The 18,369-nt window shown below is 36.6% G+C and overlaps 3 protein-coding genes across 6 annotated transcripts; 2 read left to right on the top strand and 1 right to left on the bottom strand.

The window, feature by feature from the left end:
• Positions 1–3,556: 3,556 nt before the first annotated feature.
• LOC108220398 (uncharacterized) lies at positions 3,557–7,356 on the bottom strand. Its single transcript, XM_017394153.2, has 4 exons — positions 7,136–7,356; positions 5,836–6,094; positions 5,341–5,535; positions 3,557–4,215 (listed from the first exon to the last, which is right to left on the bottom strand). The coding sequence occupies exons 1-4, from the start codon at positions 7,237–7,239 to the stop codon at positions 3,820–3,822; spliced, it is 954 nt and encodes a 317-aa protein (XP_017249642.1). The 5' UTR covers positions 7,240–7,356; the 3' UTR covers positions 3,557–3,819.
• Positions 7,357–10,781: 3,425 nt separating this feature from the next.
• On the top strand, positions 10,782–14,704 carry LOC108223090 (calnexin homolog 1). Of its 2 annotated transcripts, none has more exons than XM_017397157.2 (6): positions 10,782–10,952; positions 11,047–11,116; positions 12,727–13,856; positions 13,953–14,024; positions 14,109–14,222; positions 14,297–14,704. In XM_017397157.2, the coding sequence occupies exons 1-6, from the start codon at positions 10,857–10,859 to the stop codon at positions 14,429–14,431; spliced, it is 1,617 nt and encodes a 538-aa protein (XP_017252646.1). In that variant the 5' UTR covers positions 10,782–10,856; the 3' UTR covers positions 14,432–14,704. The 2 variants fall into 2 exon arrangements, with proteins under 2 accessions (XP_017252646.1, XP_017252647.1); XM_017397158.2 differs by having other exon boundaries at positions 10,784–10,952; positions 14,300–14,704.
• Positions 14,705–15,564: 860 nt separating this feature from the next.
• Positions 15,565–18,271, top strand: LOC108223092 (uncharacterized). 3 transcript variants are annotated; one of them, XM_017397160.2, is made up of 12 exons: positions 15,565–15,704; positions 15,991–16,035; positions 16,127–16,219; positions 16,358–16,483; positions 16,563–16,667; positions 16,754–16,858; positions 16,945–17,118; positions 17,208–17,363; positions 17,492–17,647; positions 17,822–17,941; positions 18,087–18,172; positions 18,243–18,271. In XM_017397160.2, the coding sequence occupies exons 2-11, from the start codon at positions 15,993–15,995 to the stop codon at positions 18,125–18,127; spliced, it is 1,119 nt and encodes a 372-aa protein (XP_017252649.1). In that variant the 5' UTR covers positions 15,565–15,704; positions 15,991–15,992; the 3' UTR covers positions 18,128–18,172; positions 18,243–18,271. The 3 variants fall into 3 exon arrangements, with proteins under 3 accessions (XP_017252649.1, XP_017252648.1, XP_063950264.1); XM_017397159.2 differs by having other exon boundaries at positions 18,087–18,271; XM_064094194.1 differs by having other exon boundaries at positions 15,991–16,042; positions 18,087–18,271.
• The last annotated feature ends 98 nt before the right edge of the window (positions 18,272–18,369 follow it).

The raw sequence follows: 18,369 nt of genomic DNA, 5'->3' as shown, positions 1-18,369 counted from the left end.
GTCTAACTAATTCCTCATTTGATTTTTAATGATTAAATATTTACTTCCCGTATTTTAGATGCTCTTTCCCACATTTTTATATTATCATTTAATAGACTCTTTAGAAAATTACATTGTTTATTATATATTTAGAGAACTTCACTAGGACACTCTGTTGGAGATTTATTTAGAGTGCAAAGGTCTCGGCCTGTCCCTCTGGTTGGTATCTGGAGATTGCAGTACTAACACTCGGGTACCAGCTTAACCAGAATCATGAACAGAAAAACTCTAAAAGCACTTGCATACATTTTATTTTTTTTTCAAATTGCAATTTCTGCTGACAATTTTTAGAAAACAATTACTGAAACTGTTGTAATCGTTGCAGTTACCTGCTGGTTTGGTGCACCATATCAATACTGATAATTCGGCCTTGCTTAATCGGTCCGAAAGATCTCAAATATTCCAAAAAAGAACATATAGTTTGAGATCTATGCATAACTTAAGCCGAAACAACAGAGCTATGTAAAACTAGACAGAGTACTCAAGATCTCTGAATTCCTCTACCTTCCTAGGTAGCAGAATTTAGTCATTTATTTTATTTTTAGGTATGAAATGTCGAATAAAACAGGTCTGTTTAATACATTGAAAATTTGTGTAGTAGGCGATAAACAGAACTCGAAAACGATTAGCAGAGAATAGCTGGTAGCCTAAATTCACATATATTAAGATCAAAGCAGATATAACTCATAGATCATAATAACTCCCATAAATATTATAAATGTACTTAAAATTTAATATAAATTTTTGCCAAACATGCACCCAATTTAGTTGCAAGCACCTCCTCCACAGCCAACATTAACCTTGACAGCCTCCTCTTTCTTGACAGCAGCAACATTTCCAGCCTCTTTTCTCTCAACCTTGACAGCAGCAGTCGCGTGATGGCCTTCAACTTCCGTGATTATTTCAGGTTTCACATCTTCAGCTTTCGGTGTTTTCACCGTCACCCCTGGCTCTTCCTTTGGGGTAGCCACAGGCCTCACTGCTCGAGTTGACGGGCAGCAGCTCCTTCCTGAACAGCAGCTTTTTTTCTCCATTTCACAGTTAATCTTCCTTACAAATGGACCAAAAAGCTCTAGTAATTTTTAAGGGAATAGTGATTAATTTAGTGGAGATTGGAAGAAGCAGAAGGGAGCTATTTATAGAAGTATAATTTTGGCTTTTCAAGTCACTGCATACAGATGTTGAATTAGTGTATTCAACTATTCATGCACTATCTAAAAATTAACTAAAGACTGTCTCTTGAGTTAAGATAAGTTCATGTACCTGATAAATGAGGTATGTAATTAATCATCACAGTTCATCACATAGAAGTAGACTATAAGCTGAGTTTCTAACTATTCATATGTCAGATTTGATTTAGGTGGTGTTTGGCAGGACATTTATAAGTCGACTTCTGGTTTATAAGTTATAAGCACTTATTTGTACCGTTTGTGTAAAAAGTCAAGAAGCACTTAAAAAAAGTTAGGATTTCTAGCTTTTGTTTCAGGACTTCTGCTTATTTCCCAAACAGTTTAATCACTTATAAGTCTTAACTTGCTTCTGACTTCTACTCCACTTTTTTATTTTAAGCAAAAAGCATTTATTTTAAGCTCACCCAAACGGCCCCTTAATTTAATTTAATTTAATCTGAGATTATATTCCAGTACCAACACGAAAAGATTTAGCCGGTGTTTTATAGTCCAGTCAAGTGGAAACGAAAATCATGCCACTAATAATAGCCCGTTTGGCTAGGCTTAAAAGTATGACTTATAACTTAATAACATGATTTAATAACACGATTTAATGTGATAAGGTGGAAATTTAAAATATATGTTTGAGTAATTTTGACTTGGATTATTGAAAATATAATAATAATAATAAACTTGATTTATGGATAACTTATCACTTATTGACCAATTTTTATCAAAAGAAAATGTTTTATAAAATGAAGTCACCGAAAAAAAAGACCTCAAATTAACTTCAGACTTTAATTTATTTTGTGGATCAATCCATACTTTTAATCCGGATAATTCCAAATTTTAAGTCAATTTATGACTTTCTCACAAACCGACTTATTCCTGACTTTAAGTCAATCTATGACTTATTAAGTTGTAAACAACTTTAAACCAGTAGACAAACCGGCTCTTGATCTATGCATAAGCTTGATACTAATATTCTTCATTCTAATAAACATTTGGTACCATCTTAATTTACTAATTTCATCTCCAAGAGACTCTCTATTCAATCTCTTAAGGGAAAAAATAAAGAGTCATCTATGAATTAGAGCTCCAAGAGACTCTTAGAGGCTCTTCAAAAAGTTAAGAGCTCATTCACTCTCCTCTCTTTTAGGAGCCACAACTTGGCTCTTAACTTATTTTTGTCAATAAAAAATTCTTTCCCACCAATTCATCGTCACTTTTGAATTTGGAATTTTGTTTTAGTGGAGCCCAACATGAATAAAACATGATATTGAGAAGAAATATAAAGAGCATTGTTGGAGTTCATTCTCTTAATTTTACACTAAATTACGAAGAGCCATATTTTTTATATTATATTTAGGAGCTAACTAGGAGGTTCTTGGAGATGCTCTATCTACATCTCTACGGACAGCATCTATATCTTCCTTGTCATTTCCTACAAGCATATGAAACCAGACAGTCGACATGAAATTCTGTGTCAAATGTATTAGTACTACACTATAAATATGGTAACAACCTTATATATGTTTAAATATATTATTGATCAGACCTTCATTCATTGATAATCTCTTGCGAAGCTCCCCGATGTCGAAGCTGAGGTAACTCTGTAATTCATAAGCTCTTTAAGAGCAAGTCCAATAGATGTGCTAAATCAAGTCTTAAATCTAAAAATAGGGAATATGGGATAAAATTGCACTCCAACACTATGCTAGTGATGTGCTAAATCACTAGCACAAGCCTCCCCTTCCCTATTTTTAGAATATGCTAGCCACTTCTAAACTATTTTTATCATTAAAATATTCATTTCCCTCTCTCCTCCACATCATTTCCCTCTCTCCTCCACACCAAAGTTGTTTAAATTTAATATTATTATAATAAATAGGGAATGGATATAGGGAGTACTATTGGAGCTCATGTGCTAAATCTTGTGCTAAATCACTAAGACATATTATTTTATAATATTTTTAGGGAACCTCTTAGCATAGTGTTGGACTTGCTCTAATAGTTTAATCACATCATTTGATTACATATGAAACTATGAACGCAGTGACTTAATTTTACAATTGTTCACAGGCTACATGGTAAGGTTGCGATCATCACAGGAGCAGCAAGCGGCATAGGAGAGGCAACAGCAAGGTTATTTGTGAAGCATGGAGCATTCGTTGTTATAGGAGATATCCAAGATGAATTGGGACAAATAGTAGTTTCTTCGAGCAACTCTAATAATATTAAGGACAAGCATTGTGATATCAGCTCAGATTCAAGAATTGACATCTTACACCATACTAAAATATGGTAGCCTGGATATAATGTACAGTAATGCAGGGATCATGGGATCATTAAGTAACAAAAATTATAATAAGCATTTTTAATTGCTAAAATGTTAATACATCTGGAAAAAAAGTTTACAAAGGGTAATGGTTTACAAAGTAAGGAGTTTAATTATAATCATTTCTTTTACCAGTTTAACTTGGGTTGCGTAGGATGGCAAAAGATGAGATGGTACTATTGTGCAAAGATGAATCGACATGCTGCGTTTCTCAATAAAAAAGGATATAACAAGAACCTGCTTATCGTATCATCATTTAACAATAAGTTGGAATTAGAAATTAATTTCTCTTCTTTCGGCAAAAAATTTACCAGACACAGACTGGTCTGGAAGAAAGGCAAGCCAGACTGCAGTGTCCGCTCCTTCCTCTGCAGAAATGTTTCCTTCCCACCCAGTCATGGCGGTCTTCACCCAACCTGGACAACAGCAATTAATGTAAATCTTTTTACCTTCTGGCCTATCGGAAAGTTTCTCAGCCATCAGCCTGGTATAAGCATTGACAGCAAGCTTTGATATTGAATAGTCGGTAAAGGTTTGAGGCCATCCACCAGTTGCCCAACTGCCATCTTTTACTTGTTCAAGAAAGGCATCCACGGTCCTATCAATTACTTCTTCTGTTAAGGAGTCGACACATTCTAGTGGTTCTCTTAAACTGACATCTCCTATTCTCTGGCAAAATAGTGACAGATCATTTCCAAAACAGAAAATGCTAAAAATTATACTAAGGTCCGCAGTGAAGAATCTAAAACTACACACTTATATCATGTAACATTACTTGATTCTATAATACAAAGAAGTCCAGAACACAGAGATTGCTCAGAGACAAAGTATCCACCTTCAGTCTCTCCAAGTTGTAACTTACTCCCTCCGTCCCATTCAATTGTATACATTACTTTTTGGCACGCTTTTTAAGACTCCTTTAAAGTATAGTTTCATAATCTTTTTTTTTAAATCTTTTTTTTCTGAATAAAAGTTTGATGTTAAAACTTTTATTCAAAAAAGTATTACTGTATGAAACTATACTTTATAGGAGTCTCGAAATGCGTGCAGACAGTCAGTGTATACATCCGACCGGGACGGGGGGAGTATAAGTTATCTGATAGACATGCAGCAACCGGAGCAGATACACATGCATCTACATACAATCTCTAACTGCAGATGAGTACCTAAGCTTTTAAAAAAGATTCTATATAGTCAACATAATAAGAAGTCTTCTGAAATATTTGCTTTTACGACAAGATATCTGTTGCCTGACAAAAAGGCTTTTGGCACTTCAGGTCTGCAGAAGGGGAAGTGATTAGTTCATAATATGTGAAGTGAACTACATACATTAGAATCGTATAAGATAATTCAATCCACACACTTGTCAACATATAGAATTTCATTGTTGATATGAAGATAGCTATACTGGAGACATTAATAAATAGATTGACAGTCTGACATGGTCAAGTTCCTCGGTCTCAGAACAAGAAAGAAGGGAACCACATCGTATCTCAAAGATCAACAATCACTAACCACCGCGCACAGCATGTAGATAATGTTTCGGGTATATTAGGTGTCATTTTCTTTTGTTTAGTCCTAATAGACTTGCTTGTAGAGCTACATTTTGATTATTTCCAAATGAGTAGGTAATATGATTGCTTTTGTGACTGTTTTGAATATTAATACTATTATTAGGTAATCTTAAGGCTACCTTCTGAAGATTCTAGTACTGAACTATAAAACTTGGTTCACCCTTTCTGGATGGTTGTTAATAAATTGGGAAGATAACTACATTGAGGAAAGTAATCTTACATTTCGCCTGCCGTTGAGTCGCCCCAATCTTGAGCTCACATTAACAATACGTGCACCTGCAGCAGAAGGCCTCATCAATGGGGTCAGGGCTTTGATCATGTTTTTGGTTCCAATATAATTTGTTGCAATAACCTGTTCAGCAAATTCCACAGAATTTTCTGACGAAGCGTTGAAATTAACACCTGCATTATTAATCTGCATAATTCTCGCTCAAGTCAGTACCAAGTATTAACGGTCAATGTAATGACATAACAAAAATAAGAAAGCCTTGTAAATATAAATAATAATATAGTATAAAAACATGGATATCTGAAATTAAGTCGTGAACCTCGAAGTATGATATAACAAATTAACTTTCAGCATGCATGAATTGAATCAAAAAAAAGAAGCAGAATATTCAGAAAATAGTGTGTTTTGATTAAGAAATGACTGCGAGAAGATATTTCTTTAACTAAAAAGTGCTAATGGTGATATGGGAAGAAGGACAAGTCTTACCAGAATGTCCAGACCACCATAATTTTGTTGTACCCAATCAGCACATGTTTGAACAGATGAAGTACTTGTAACATCCAATTGACGAAAAACCACTTTCAATCCTGTTTCCCATAAGACCTTTGCTGCTGCTTCACCAACCTCAGTCCCCCTTGATGTCAAAATAACTGTCACCCCTTGCAACAAAAGTTGGCGAGCAATCTCAAATCCAATTCCTCTGTTTGCCCCAGTTACCAAAGCTACAGTTTCTGAAGACCACCACCTGGATATAATCCATAAATAAAAGGCTAAATAAAACTTCAGTGTATACATTAATCGAGAATGAACCCTTGAGCACATGTCAGGGCTTTTAAAATAGACCCTAATCTATGTTGTTCTGTCCATGTTACTGTAACTACCCTCTTCTTCTGCCCTGGTCCTGCTAATATCTCATGCTGCTCACATAACATATCCAATGTAATTTCACCTTCCTCGAGAAATATATACACACACGAACACAAAATTCCCTCACCCTTCCTCACACTAATTGTTATTTTTGGATCAAAAAATAAAAGTGGCAGTAAGATGAGACGAATTAGGCTTCTAAAGTTTATAAAATGTAACCTCAGAACTCGGAAGGCAATGTAGTCCACACTCAACCTCCCTTAATTCGTATAATTCAAGTCTCTCTTATCATAAAACAATTGCCATTCATCCTTACATCTACATTACACTGATCACTGGAGCTAAGACAAGAAATGCAGGCTAGCAAAAGAGTACTCTATATGCTTCACAGATTAAATAGAACCCGTTTTTCTCATCATTTTCTGCTACATTCCCCTCACTCTCCAATTTTCATAACAAGACCTTATGTATAATAAACAATAACAACAAACGACAAATAAAAATCAGTGATTAATCTATGCATCGTAACTCGTCAAACTAATCATCCAATTAATTTCCGATCAACTGAATTGATATTGGACCGTATCTTGTTGACCGGTTAAGTGCGATTCCCTTTTTTATAATCATCGTACTCAGCTCCATAATAGAGCCTCTAGACATAAATTTCTCAGCTCCATAATAGAGCCTCTAGACATAAATTTTAACTAACTAGTTGGGCTAATAATAAGTCTCTGCATTTTAATTAGTTCGATAACATGGCAAGAATATAGTTAGTTATTAATTTTAATTTAACTATAACCATATACCGAATATGATTTTGGTGAAATAATATCATTCTTAGGGGAAATCGAGTTACAGCGTGAATAAACAGAAAGACAGAGGGTAAAATGGGTAGTAGAAGAAAAGGGTGGTGACTTACTTTTGGTGATCGGGGTAGGGGATGGTGCGGAGAAGAGAGATGTTGTGGCGTCTGTTTTCTCGCTCTTGCTTCGCTCTTTCCTTTCTATTCATTTTTCTCTCCATTCTTCAGCTCGATGGTTCGGGCCGGTTCAACAACCCGAGATACCAGCTCATTTACAGACTACAGTGTTCACTTCGTTTGTAAGTGTTCGGGCGTTAAATGGCCCAAAATCCAGATCACAATACCCGAAACACAAGAAATAATTGAACTCAAACAATGGTAGGCTTTTAACTAAATCAATTTTGAAAAACTAAACTAATGATTCATAATTTGAATTGTATTATTTAAATTTATCTATTGAAGTTTATTAGAATTACTAGGTTTTGGAAATAATTATTAGAATTCTAGATTTTAATATTTTGGATATTTTATTTTTTATTTTTTTTTTGCCAATATTTAGTAATACAATAACTCCTTACAGGAGGTAAATTGAGCAGACGAAGAAAGACGAAAAAAGAAATCAAGCTGGTCGGGGTGTATTTTTGGTTGAGGTTAATTGATGTGAAAATTCTGCTTCTGAGAAACATAATCTAATTATTTAATTTTTGACCATAAGGCAATCAATTTATAACATTCCCTTTTAATTGTCATTACAATATGAATCATAGTTTGCCTCATTAAAATGTTATCAAAAAAAATTCGACCGGACAGAATATTTGACAAAGGAAAAAGAGTACAATCTCTCCTTAGAAGAGAATATCAATCATTGATGTAATATAATCTCCTAAAGAGAACCCAGTCCCTGAAGATTCGAGATTAAACAATCATGAAATTTCAAAAAATTAAGTGCACATATGATATGAAATTGTGGGACTAGAATTAAAGCCATAATCAATAATGTTAGGGATGTCACACATCATAAAAGCTAAAGTGAGATGAGATGCTAGTTTTATCTTGAAGGGTATATATGAAGCTAAATAAGCGTTGATTAAGGGTTTTAAATGGGTGTTAGGGGATGGGCAAAGCATCAACATCTTTTCGGATCAGTGGCTGAGGGGGGAAGGCTAATTATCCATAGAGAATCATCATTTGAACAACAGCAGAAATGACAAGTTGAAGGAATATTTCTATCGACATTAAATAATGGGACGTGGTTAAGATACGACAAACCTGACAAGTTGAAGGAGTATTTCCGTCCAGACATTAAATAATGGGACGTGACTAAGATACGACAAACCTTTCATGATGTTTGATGTTGAATGCATTGCAGACAAGAATTCCGCAAATCCAAATACAAGATTGAGTAGCATGGATATGCATACTGTGGATGGTCGTTACACAGCTAAGTCTGGCTATCACTACTGGCAGGAGAGTAACAACAGCAGTTCAGAGGAAGATGGCTCAAATGGGTGGCGGAGATTGTAGAAGTTACAATTTCCTCAGAAGATGAAATATTTCTTATGGAGGGTCTGCAAGAATAATATACCTGTTAGATGGTTGCTAAGAGGAAAAAGGGTGCATACTTCTATTATGTGCCTAATGTGTGAGCAAGATATAGAACATATGCGGCATGCTTTTCTGGAGTGCCAATACGCAAAAGCCTGCTTGGTAGGGGTGAGCAAAAAAAACCGAAAAACCGAAACCGAGCCGAAAAACCGAAAAACCAAACCGAAAAAAACCGTAACCGACAAAAACCGTAACCTAACCGAACCGATATAACGGTTTGGTAACGGTTACGGTTTTACCCCTAAAACCGAACCGTTTATATAATATATAATAAAAATATAACATTTATTATATATTATTATATATAACATATTATATATATATATATGCTACAATATATTAATTATATATTTTAGTAAGAGAAATTGATATAATAAGTATATAAATATTTTTCTGAAATTAATAAAAGTATTAAATTTGTATAGTAGTTTCTATTCATATAAAAACCGGAAAAAAATCGAAACCGACCAACGGTTAACCGAGCCGAAAAAACCATTTGAAACGGTTCGGTTACGGTTTCTACCTAAAAACCGAACCGAACCGAAATACACGGTTTGGTAACGGTTTTAGGTAGAAACCGAGCCGAACCGACCCGTGCACACCCCTACTGCTTGGAGTGTTTGGGTGCTTGGTTTGATTTGATATAGGTGGAAATTTTATCTTCACGGGCTTTACACAAGTTTGAGTCTGAATCTGAAGAAAGGGTGATGTGTGTGGCAAAAGATCTACGGGGCATATGGTTCGCAAGAAACAAGCAGGTATGGGAAGACTAAAAGATGACTCCGGCAGTTGCCATGGAAGTAGGTTCGAGGATAGTGACTGAATGGGTGGTTGCTCAAGAAAAATCCCAAGTCCTTGTGAGAGAAAGCGAAGGCAGTTCTCGAGTTGGCTGGCAATCTCCCGATGCGGGATGGCATAAACTTAACGTAGATGCACTTATCCATGAAGGTGATTCTTTCTTCAAAGTTGGGATGGTTTTAAGAAATAATCACGGAGTTTTCGTAGCTGGTATGCAGAAGTGTATAGCGGAGAAGGTGACGGTGCTAGAGGCTGAAGTTGTAGGTCTGCAAGAGGCCCTCAACTGGATTCATAGTCTGACTGCTGATCAGGTGGTAGTAGAGAGTGACTCTTTAACATTGGTAAAGCTCTGCTTCGCAACACGAAATATGTGTCAGAAGTAGGGAGTACTATCGAGTGCTACAGATATATCCTTCGTCAACATAGTGATTTGAAAGTTCAACATGTTCGACGACAAGCTAATAAAGTAGCTCACGATATAGCTAGTTTAGCTAGTCTTCCTTGTGCGTCAAGAGTGAACTATTTTGATTCTCCTCCTTTTAGGGAGTTGGAGTCTATTTTGTATGACTATTTCTTCAATTAATGGAATTCATTTTCAAAAAAAAAAATGTATGTAAAATTTTTAAATGATTTATATATTTTGAAAATGGGTGAATATGGTTGATAATAGGAGTGTAATCGAGCCAAGCCGAGTCGAACATTGTCAGGCTCGGCTCGATCTCGACTGAAAAGTTCAGGGCTCGAGCTCGAGTTCGACTGAGCCTATAATTTCGAGTTCGAAGCTCGGTTCACAAACAGTTCAATAGGCTCGAGTTCGGCTCGAAATCTCGAATCAAGTCACCAAATATTGACAAAAACTTGAAATATGATCGGTTCGACTCGAGTTCGATTCAATTAAATATATAAATTATAAATAAAATATTATATATGTTTATAATAAAAAATTAAAAAACAATAGAGGCTCGATAAGGCTGTCGACCCTTACGAGCCGAGTAATTTGAAACTCGAGCTCGCCTCGATAAAACATCCAAATAAATCGAGCTCGGCTCGATTATTACCGAATCAAATTCGAATATTTTACGAGCCGAGTTCGAGTAACTCACAAACAGTTTGGTTTGTTTAATAGCTGATAATGACGATGAGACGCACAAAATGACTTCATTCATTGAGCTCATCAACCACCGATAATTAATAATTATTAATCACAATTAAAACAAGTCAAATAACAAAAACAATAAAGAGTCGTTGATCAAGTTGCTAATCGAGCCAACACACTTCCTCCCACGTGTCACCCTCCCATTCGTCCACTTCACGTGTCCCGCGATATAACTGGTCGATAAAATTAAACACATTTTTCCCGAGATCTATATATGCAACACACTAAAACACACTACTTCACCTCTACAATACACACAGATCTCACCTATACTTACACATGGAAGAAGCTAGAAGGCGCCAGATGTGTCTTAGCTATGTCTTGTTGCTCGCGATTTCTTCGCTCGCTTGTGTTCTAGCTTCTGATGCCGATACGGTGCGTTTTAGTTTTGATTTGTGTGTATGTTTGTGTTTTGTGTGTATAGGTGTGTTGATTTGTTTGGATCTGATTGTGTGAGTGTGTTTTGCAGATTTTCTATGAGCCGTTCGATGAGGAGTTTAGTGGACGGTGGATCGTTTCTGAGAAGGATGAATATCAAGGTAGATTTCACTTTTTCTAATTATTTTTGTGAATTTTAATGTTTGATTGTGTTGTTTGTGATTATTTATGTGTGTGTGGTTTGTTATAGGATAGTTTCTGTTGTGATTGTTGTTAAAGCGCGATGAATTTAAGATAAAATGTTGGTTAGGTTAATATGGTGATGATGTAATAGTGAAGTGAGGAGTAGCTGAGACTTGAGAGTGACTCTAATTGTTGTTTCGAGACATGACTTTTAGTTAGTTGGAGAAAATGTCGGTTAATTTAGTTCGATGTTGTAAGAGTGAAGTGAAGAGTAGTTGAGAGTGGATGTAATTATGGTTTCAGGATGTAACTAATGGTTGATTTAGGTTGTGATTGTCTGTTTAAGTGCGCGGTAGATTTATGATAATATGTTGGTTAAGTTACTTTGGTGATGATGTAATGATGAAGTGAAGAGTAGTTGAGAGTGAATGTAATTATTGGTTTGGGATATATGACTAATAGTTAGTTAGATACAATGCCGTGTAATGTACTCTGGTAATGTGAGAGTGAAATGAAGAGTAGCTGAGAGTGACTGTTATTATTGTTTTGGGATGTGACTTAGGTTGATTTAGTTTGAAATTTGAGTGTGTGTTGGAGCTGTGAGTACTTGACTACTAAGCTGTTGGTTATCTAGAGTATGTTCTGAAGTGTGGATGTGGTGCTCTCTTGTTTCAGTTTATTTTAATTGAGATCCTGTGATGCAGCTCCCTTTATGTCTAGCTTCGAAGAGTTTAATCCGTGTCAGATATTGTAATTCAGCTTAGGTTTTTTATTTGTTTATAGAAGTTTAGGTCTGTATTTTCTTTTGTTCTCTGTTAATCGATTAGAATAGTTAAAAGAATACGCGGATCGATGGAGTATTATTTATCTAAATGGAGTTTAAAAGAAAGTAGTTAAAGAGAATTCTATGTGTGGAAGGAGATTTGAGAGTGCTATAAAGGGGCTGTTTGGAACATGGGATTTTAGACCAGGAATGGGAATGTGATTCTAATACATGTTTATAGCGAAACTTCATAGCCATTCCTACTAACCTTGTTGAATTCCAGGATTAAAACATTATTATGATCCAATTCTCATCTTTTACCCTGAAGCAGTTAAACTCTTTTTTATGTCGGTGTGTGTGTGTGTGTGGGCTATATGTATGCGCAAGTACTTCTGAAAGAGTTGCATCATAGACCAATTCAGTTAAGGATTGCAACCACATGTTGTGACAATATAGTACTCTATTGGCTGGATATTTAAGGAATTTTTTAAATAGTTGACTTCTTTACAACAGAAGCAAGTAGTCTGTATATGGTACTATAAAGTTATGTGGAACCATTTAAGCTTTAAGGCAGTATCACAAAATAAATTGTTCTGATACAAAGTTTTTTGGAACTGGAAATTGACCTGCAGTGGGTTTTCCACCATGTTCAACCATCCCATTCTATCTTGTCCATACTAGTGGCATTGCAGATGTATTAGTAGTTCATATGTTCTCTTCTTAGTATTTTATCTGCCACGTTTGTACACTCATTACCAGTGAAAGTTATTTAACATGATATTGAGGACCTGAGGTCTCATATGAATGTTCTTTTTCTTGCTACAGGTGCATGGAAGCACTCAAAAAGTGAAGGACATGAGGATTATGGGCTTCTCGTGAGTGAGCCGGCCAGGAAGTATGCAATTGTGAAGGAGCTTGAGGAACCTGTAAATCTCAAGGACGGAACTGTTGTTCTCCAATTTGAGACACGTCTTCAAAATGGCCTTGAGTGTGGTGGTGCGTATCTCAAATATCTCCGACCCCAGGAAGCTGGGTGGGTGCCGAAGGGATTTGACAATGAATCTCCATACTCAATAATGTTTGGACCTGATAAATGTGGGGCTACAAACAAAGTCCACTTTATTCTAAAACATAAAAACCCAAAGAGTGGAGAGTATGTTGAGCATCATGTCAAGAACCCACCATCAGTGCCATCAGACAAATTGACCCATGTGTACACTGCCATTTTGAAGCCTGATAACGAGATAAGGATCTTGGTTGATGGAGAAGAAAAGAAAAAGGTCAACATTCTATCAGCTGATGACTTTGAGCCAGCACTAATTCCAGCCAAGACTATCCCTGATCCAGATGATAAGAAGCCTGAGGATTGGGATGAGAGAGCTAAGATTCCAGATCCAGATGCCACAAAACCAGATGATTGGGACGAGGATGCACCTATGGAAATTGAAGATGAGGAAGCTACAAAACCTGAAGGATGGTTGGATGATGAGCCTGAGGAAATTGAAGATCCCGAGGCATCCAAACCTGAAGATTGGGATGATGAGGAGGATGGTGAATGGGAGGCTCCAAAGATTGATAACCCTAAGTGTGAGGAGGCTCCTGGCTGTGGTGAGTGGAAGAAGCCAATGAAGAGTAACCCAGCATACAAAGGTAAATGGCATGCTCCACTTATCGACAACCCCAGCTACAAGGGTATATGGAAGCCTCAGCAAATTCCAAACCCCATCTACTTTGAACTTGACAGACCAGATTATGAGCCAATTGCTGCAATTGGCATTGAGATTTGGACAATGCAAGATGGCATATTGTTCGACAACATTTTGATAGCAAGTGATGAGAAGGTTGCTGAATCATACAGGCAGACAAAATGGAAGCCAAAGTTTGATGTGGAGAAAGAGAAACAGAAGGCTGAGGAAGAAGCAAGCAGTGCGTCAGATGGTCTCAAGGGCATCCAGGTAATGCTTTGGGTTGCCTTTTCTAATTATGTGTGGCTTAGTAATTTAACAACTGATTACCTTGGTTTAGAAATTGACTTTTCCTATTTATTGCAGAAGAAGGTGTTTGAACTACTCTACAAGATTGCGGACATTCCTTTCCTGCAGAACCACAAATTCAAAATTTTGGTAATTAACTATAGACTATTTATGAGTACACCTTGATGTTGATATACTGTCCTATACTCGGCTCATTCGAACCTTGTCTTGCAGGATGCTATTGAGAAGGCTGAGAAGCAACCAAACCTTACAATTGGCGTACTTGTCTCTATAGTGGTGGTTTTCTTCTCAGTTCTGCTAAAACTTCTCTTTGGTGGAAAGAAGCCTGTAAGTCAAGACCCTTATTGTACATAGATTATAGAAATTACTTTTTTGACAATTCTAACAGTACTATCTATTAGCAGACAAAGGTCACTGCTGAAGTAAAGAAGACTGATGCAGCTGAGCCTTCAAGCATTCAGGAAAGTGACGAGAAGAAGGATGACAGTGATGATACAGCAGCACCTCGGAGGAGGACTGTTCGGCGTGATGACTAAGATGGATAGAGAATGGTCCATCCTTGAAAGTGGTAATGTTTTAGCCATAGAATTAGTGGCAGACCACCAGGCATGATAATTACAGCAGAAAGAGATTCTGATCTACTTTTGATTCTTGAAATGTAGTTTCGAGCTTTTGGCTCTGTTAGATCATAGATTTTAGTTCTTTTTCCTCTTGAATTATCGGTTTTTCAAATTTGTACTCAGCTTCCTTATTTTATTGACATATGACCGTGTATATGAGATTCTATCCGTTAGTTTTCTTGTTGCTCAGTAGCCAGTTCCTCCTTGCTCTGTGCTATTTTGAATTATATGTTTCATGAGCTGAGAGAGCCTGAGATAATTTTATTTCCCTGGGAACTGAGATATAAAACTATATGAATCTGTACTGATTAAAAAATTTGATATAGTTTCCTTAGCGAAGAAACTCAGTGTTTTCATCAGGCTTCTCTTTGTTCCTCTGATGTCAAATCATCAGGCTACAAAGATGTGTACTACCATTTCCCACCGGCTTTCCTCACAAAATGCTTCTTGCCTTCACCAGGCATAATGTCTCCACTCCTCTACATGCCTAATCTTTCTTTTCTCCTTACAGTTTTCTCGCTTGTTCCTCGTATTTTTGCAACTCAGTTGCTACTGCTGGATCTTCCAGCCTAGCAAATCCTTCATAACATAATTTAGTTTTGGGGCAGCATTGATGCTCACTCGGGATATGTATCCAAATTCTGTCCCAATTTTTTTGGCAGGCGGATAAATGACTAACAATTAAGTGTTTTATGTGTGCACGCCGGATTTCTAAATTCTCGTATGGGTCTTAATGCTTCCTGCTGGGGCACCTTTTGCAAGCATTTTTTTTTGTCACAAGATACTTTTTCGTATAACAAATTGTATCAGAATACAAAAACTGCTGCAAGAAGTTCCTCTCATTCAAGAAAGTTTACCAATTAACGCTCGGACATGCAGAGATACCGAGGACACTTAGACAATAAAACTTTAATGTTCGATAAGAAAATACCCATAAAAGGTCCCACAACCATTTTAAGATCATAAAAATGATATTTTAGTTTCATGCTTTCTGAATTTTTAATTTATGAGTATAAATTTATAATCAATACAATTATTCAGAAAAATTCAAAAAACAATAAATTGTCAATAACTTTTTCAATATAATCTTACACGACATAGAGTGCAGATCATGCTTCGTGAAAAACGTCGCGTTCTCGATTTATGGATATAAACAGGTGATCGCTATATGCACAGAAGTCCAGGAATAGTAAGTTGGACTGCAATCCTTCGTTCTTCCTTTGATGATTTTTGCATTTGTTTTGTGTATATTTGTATATAGCATCTCCGACACTCCAGGTGTTTGATTTAATGTCATGATATCATCTTGAATTCCCGCTTCAGAAATCGACTAAAGCAGATCCTCATGTTATGTTAATGGGAGGTTACTATCAGTTGTTTAGGGATTATCAACAACATTTTTGATATACGTTTCTGGAGTTAGGTTGTTTCTTCACATGTGTCGTATATTATGATGTTGACATAATCCTTTGCAGGAATGAAGCGTGGTATTGATACAGTTGCAGATAATGAATCAACAGGTATCAGGTTATAAACTTAACAATATAAGATTCGAAAATTATCTCCTGTATTGGATGGTAGTTTTAAGATGTCCTAATTGGTTGATCCTAGGATCGAAGAAACGTGTTGGTGGCGCAGCATTAAATGAGTTCTTGGAAAATAGAATCAGGAGTATGCAGAATGTTAACACTATCTCAACAACTGGTATATACTCTTATCATTTATTTAATTTGTGCATCTTGCGGAGTGTGTGAACTATCATTTACGTACGCAACTTTGCGATCTGATACATATCTCCGCATTCTTATTCATCCTGTTGTTTTCATTCCTTATCCCCTCCAGGAAGAACTCCTCCTGCCAACCTTGATACCAACGTGTCTCGGAGTGCCAATCTTACAAACGTGGATGCTGTCACGAAAGAATTCAATCCAACCCGACCAACATTAGCAGGAAATGCTTCCTTGGAAGGTACTTGGATGTCCCCTGCAAGTTTTGTTTTTCAATGTATAGCACAATTCGATTTAACATTCATTTCTTATCGTTGAAGGAAAAGGACGTCGAGGTCGTGGACCTTCTTTTGATAAACTGTATGGACACATTAGGTTTGATTTTGAGAACAAACTGAGTAACGTCAAGGAGAATCTTCAACCAAGTACAGATACCTCAATTTCAGAACGCAAGTTTTGTTTTTCAATGTATACCGCAATTCAATCTAACATTCATTTCTTATCGTTGAAGGAAAAGGCCGCCGAGGTCGTGGACCTTCTTTTGATAAACTATATGGACACATTAGGTTTGATTTTGAGAACAAACTGAGTAACGTCAAGGAGAATCTTCAACCAAGTACAGATACCCCAATTTCAGAACGCAAGTTTTGTTTTTCAATATATAGCGCAATTCAATTTAACATTCATTTCTTATCGTTGAAGGAAAAGGCCGCCGAGGTCGTGGACCTTCTTTTGATAAACTATATGGACACATTAGGTTTGATTTTAAGAACAAACTGAGTAACGTCAAGGAGAATCTTCAACCAAGTACAGATACCCCAATTTCAGAACGTGCTACACAAGGACCAACCAGTTCGACAGTTTGCCAGAATAAAAGTATGCTTTCTCTGTGTCTGCATTACGGATTAATATTAATTTGCATCACATTTATAATTAACACTTTTGGCATGCATGTTGTTAAATAGGATATAACCAAGGACCGAACACATCCCAACAATCCCCATCCAATACAGTTGCCAGTACGCTTTATGCTCAAAAGCGACGAGGCCGTGGTCCTGGTGTGAACAATATCATAAACAGTCTTTTTTCTATGCCTAAGCAAACATCTCAGTTTGCACCAGGTATTTGTTGTTTTGCGAAAAAAGTTTCATGTGTAGTTTGAAGGTTAAATACATATAGATATTGCCATTGAATGTATGTAATTGTAAATGTGTTATCCGTGCGTCTTCTTTAATTGTAAATGTACTAGGTCTTGGCCATACAACGAACGTATCCCAACAATCTCTGTCCACAATATCTGCCGGTAAGAGTTCTAATCAAAAGCGCCGCGGCCGTGGTCCGGGTACACACAATATCATAAACAGTCTCCAGCCATCCGCTGAACAAACAAGTGGCTCTGCATCAGGTATTTGGTTATGCCTTCTTAAGGTTGCAGTCATATAGTCACTACTCTACCATGTCTGCAAATGCCGGGTTTTTTTGGTTTTTGGCGTTTCATGCATGAGAAAGGAATTAATGGAGTTTAGGGGTGTCCCGCATTACATATAAATGTATTGTTATTGTGCTTTTTTTGGGACAGGACTCTACCAAGCTGCGGACACACCCCAAAAATATAATTCCAATAAAAGTTCTACGCAGAAGCGACGCGGCCGTGGACCGGGTATTAACAATGTCATAAACAAAATTCAAACAACACAAGGTAATTTTCTAAACTATTGGAAGATACTGTTATAATTGTCTAAGTTATAAAAGATTCTCCTCGATGATGATGTGAGATTTAATGGAGTTTAGACGTGTCCTGCATTACATATAAATGTATTGTTATGGTAATTTTTTGGGCACAGGACTTGACCAAGCCGCGGATAAGCAATTCAGCCAGGGATAAGCAATTTCACGATTTTAAGATTTTTCATTCTAAGGCTTGACAGCAGTATATCATGTTCTAAGTTATGGAACTATTTATATGTATGAGCCAGTATAGATCAAGAATATGGTTGGCAACGCGACATAAGTTCTGTTGTTCCGGAGACGATTTGATTTTCATTTAGACCTTTTTATTTATAAGTGTACTAAAGTGATTTACATATGTGTCCAGGTCCCAAGCATACTGGACCTAGCATACATATG

Source organism: Daucus carota, chromosome 5 (assembly GCF_001625215.2).
Source record: "Daucus carota subsp. sativus chromosome 5, DH1 v3.0, whole genome shotgun sequence".
Taxonomy (NCBI): Eukaryota; Viridiplantae; Streptophyta; class Magnoliopsida; order Apiales; family Apiaceae; genus Daucus; species Daucus carota.
This window is presented reverse-complemented; position numbering and strand designations above follow the sequence as displayed.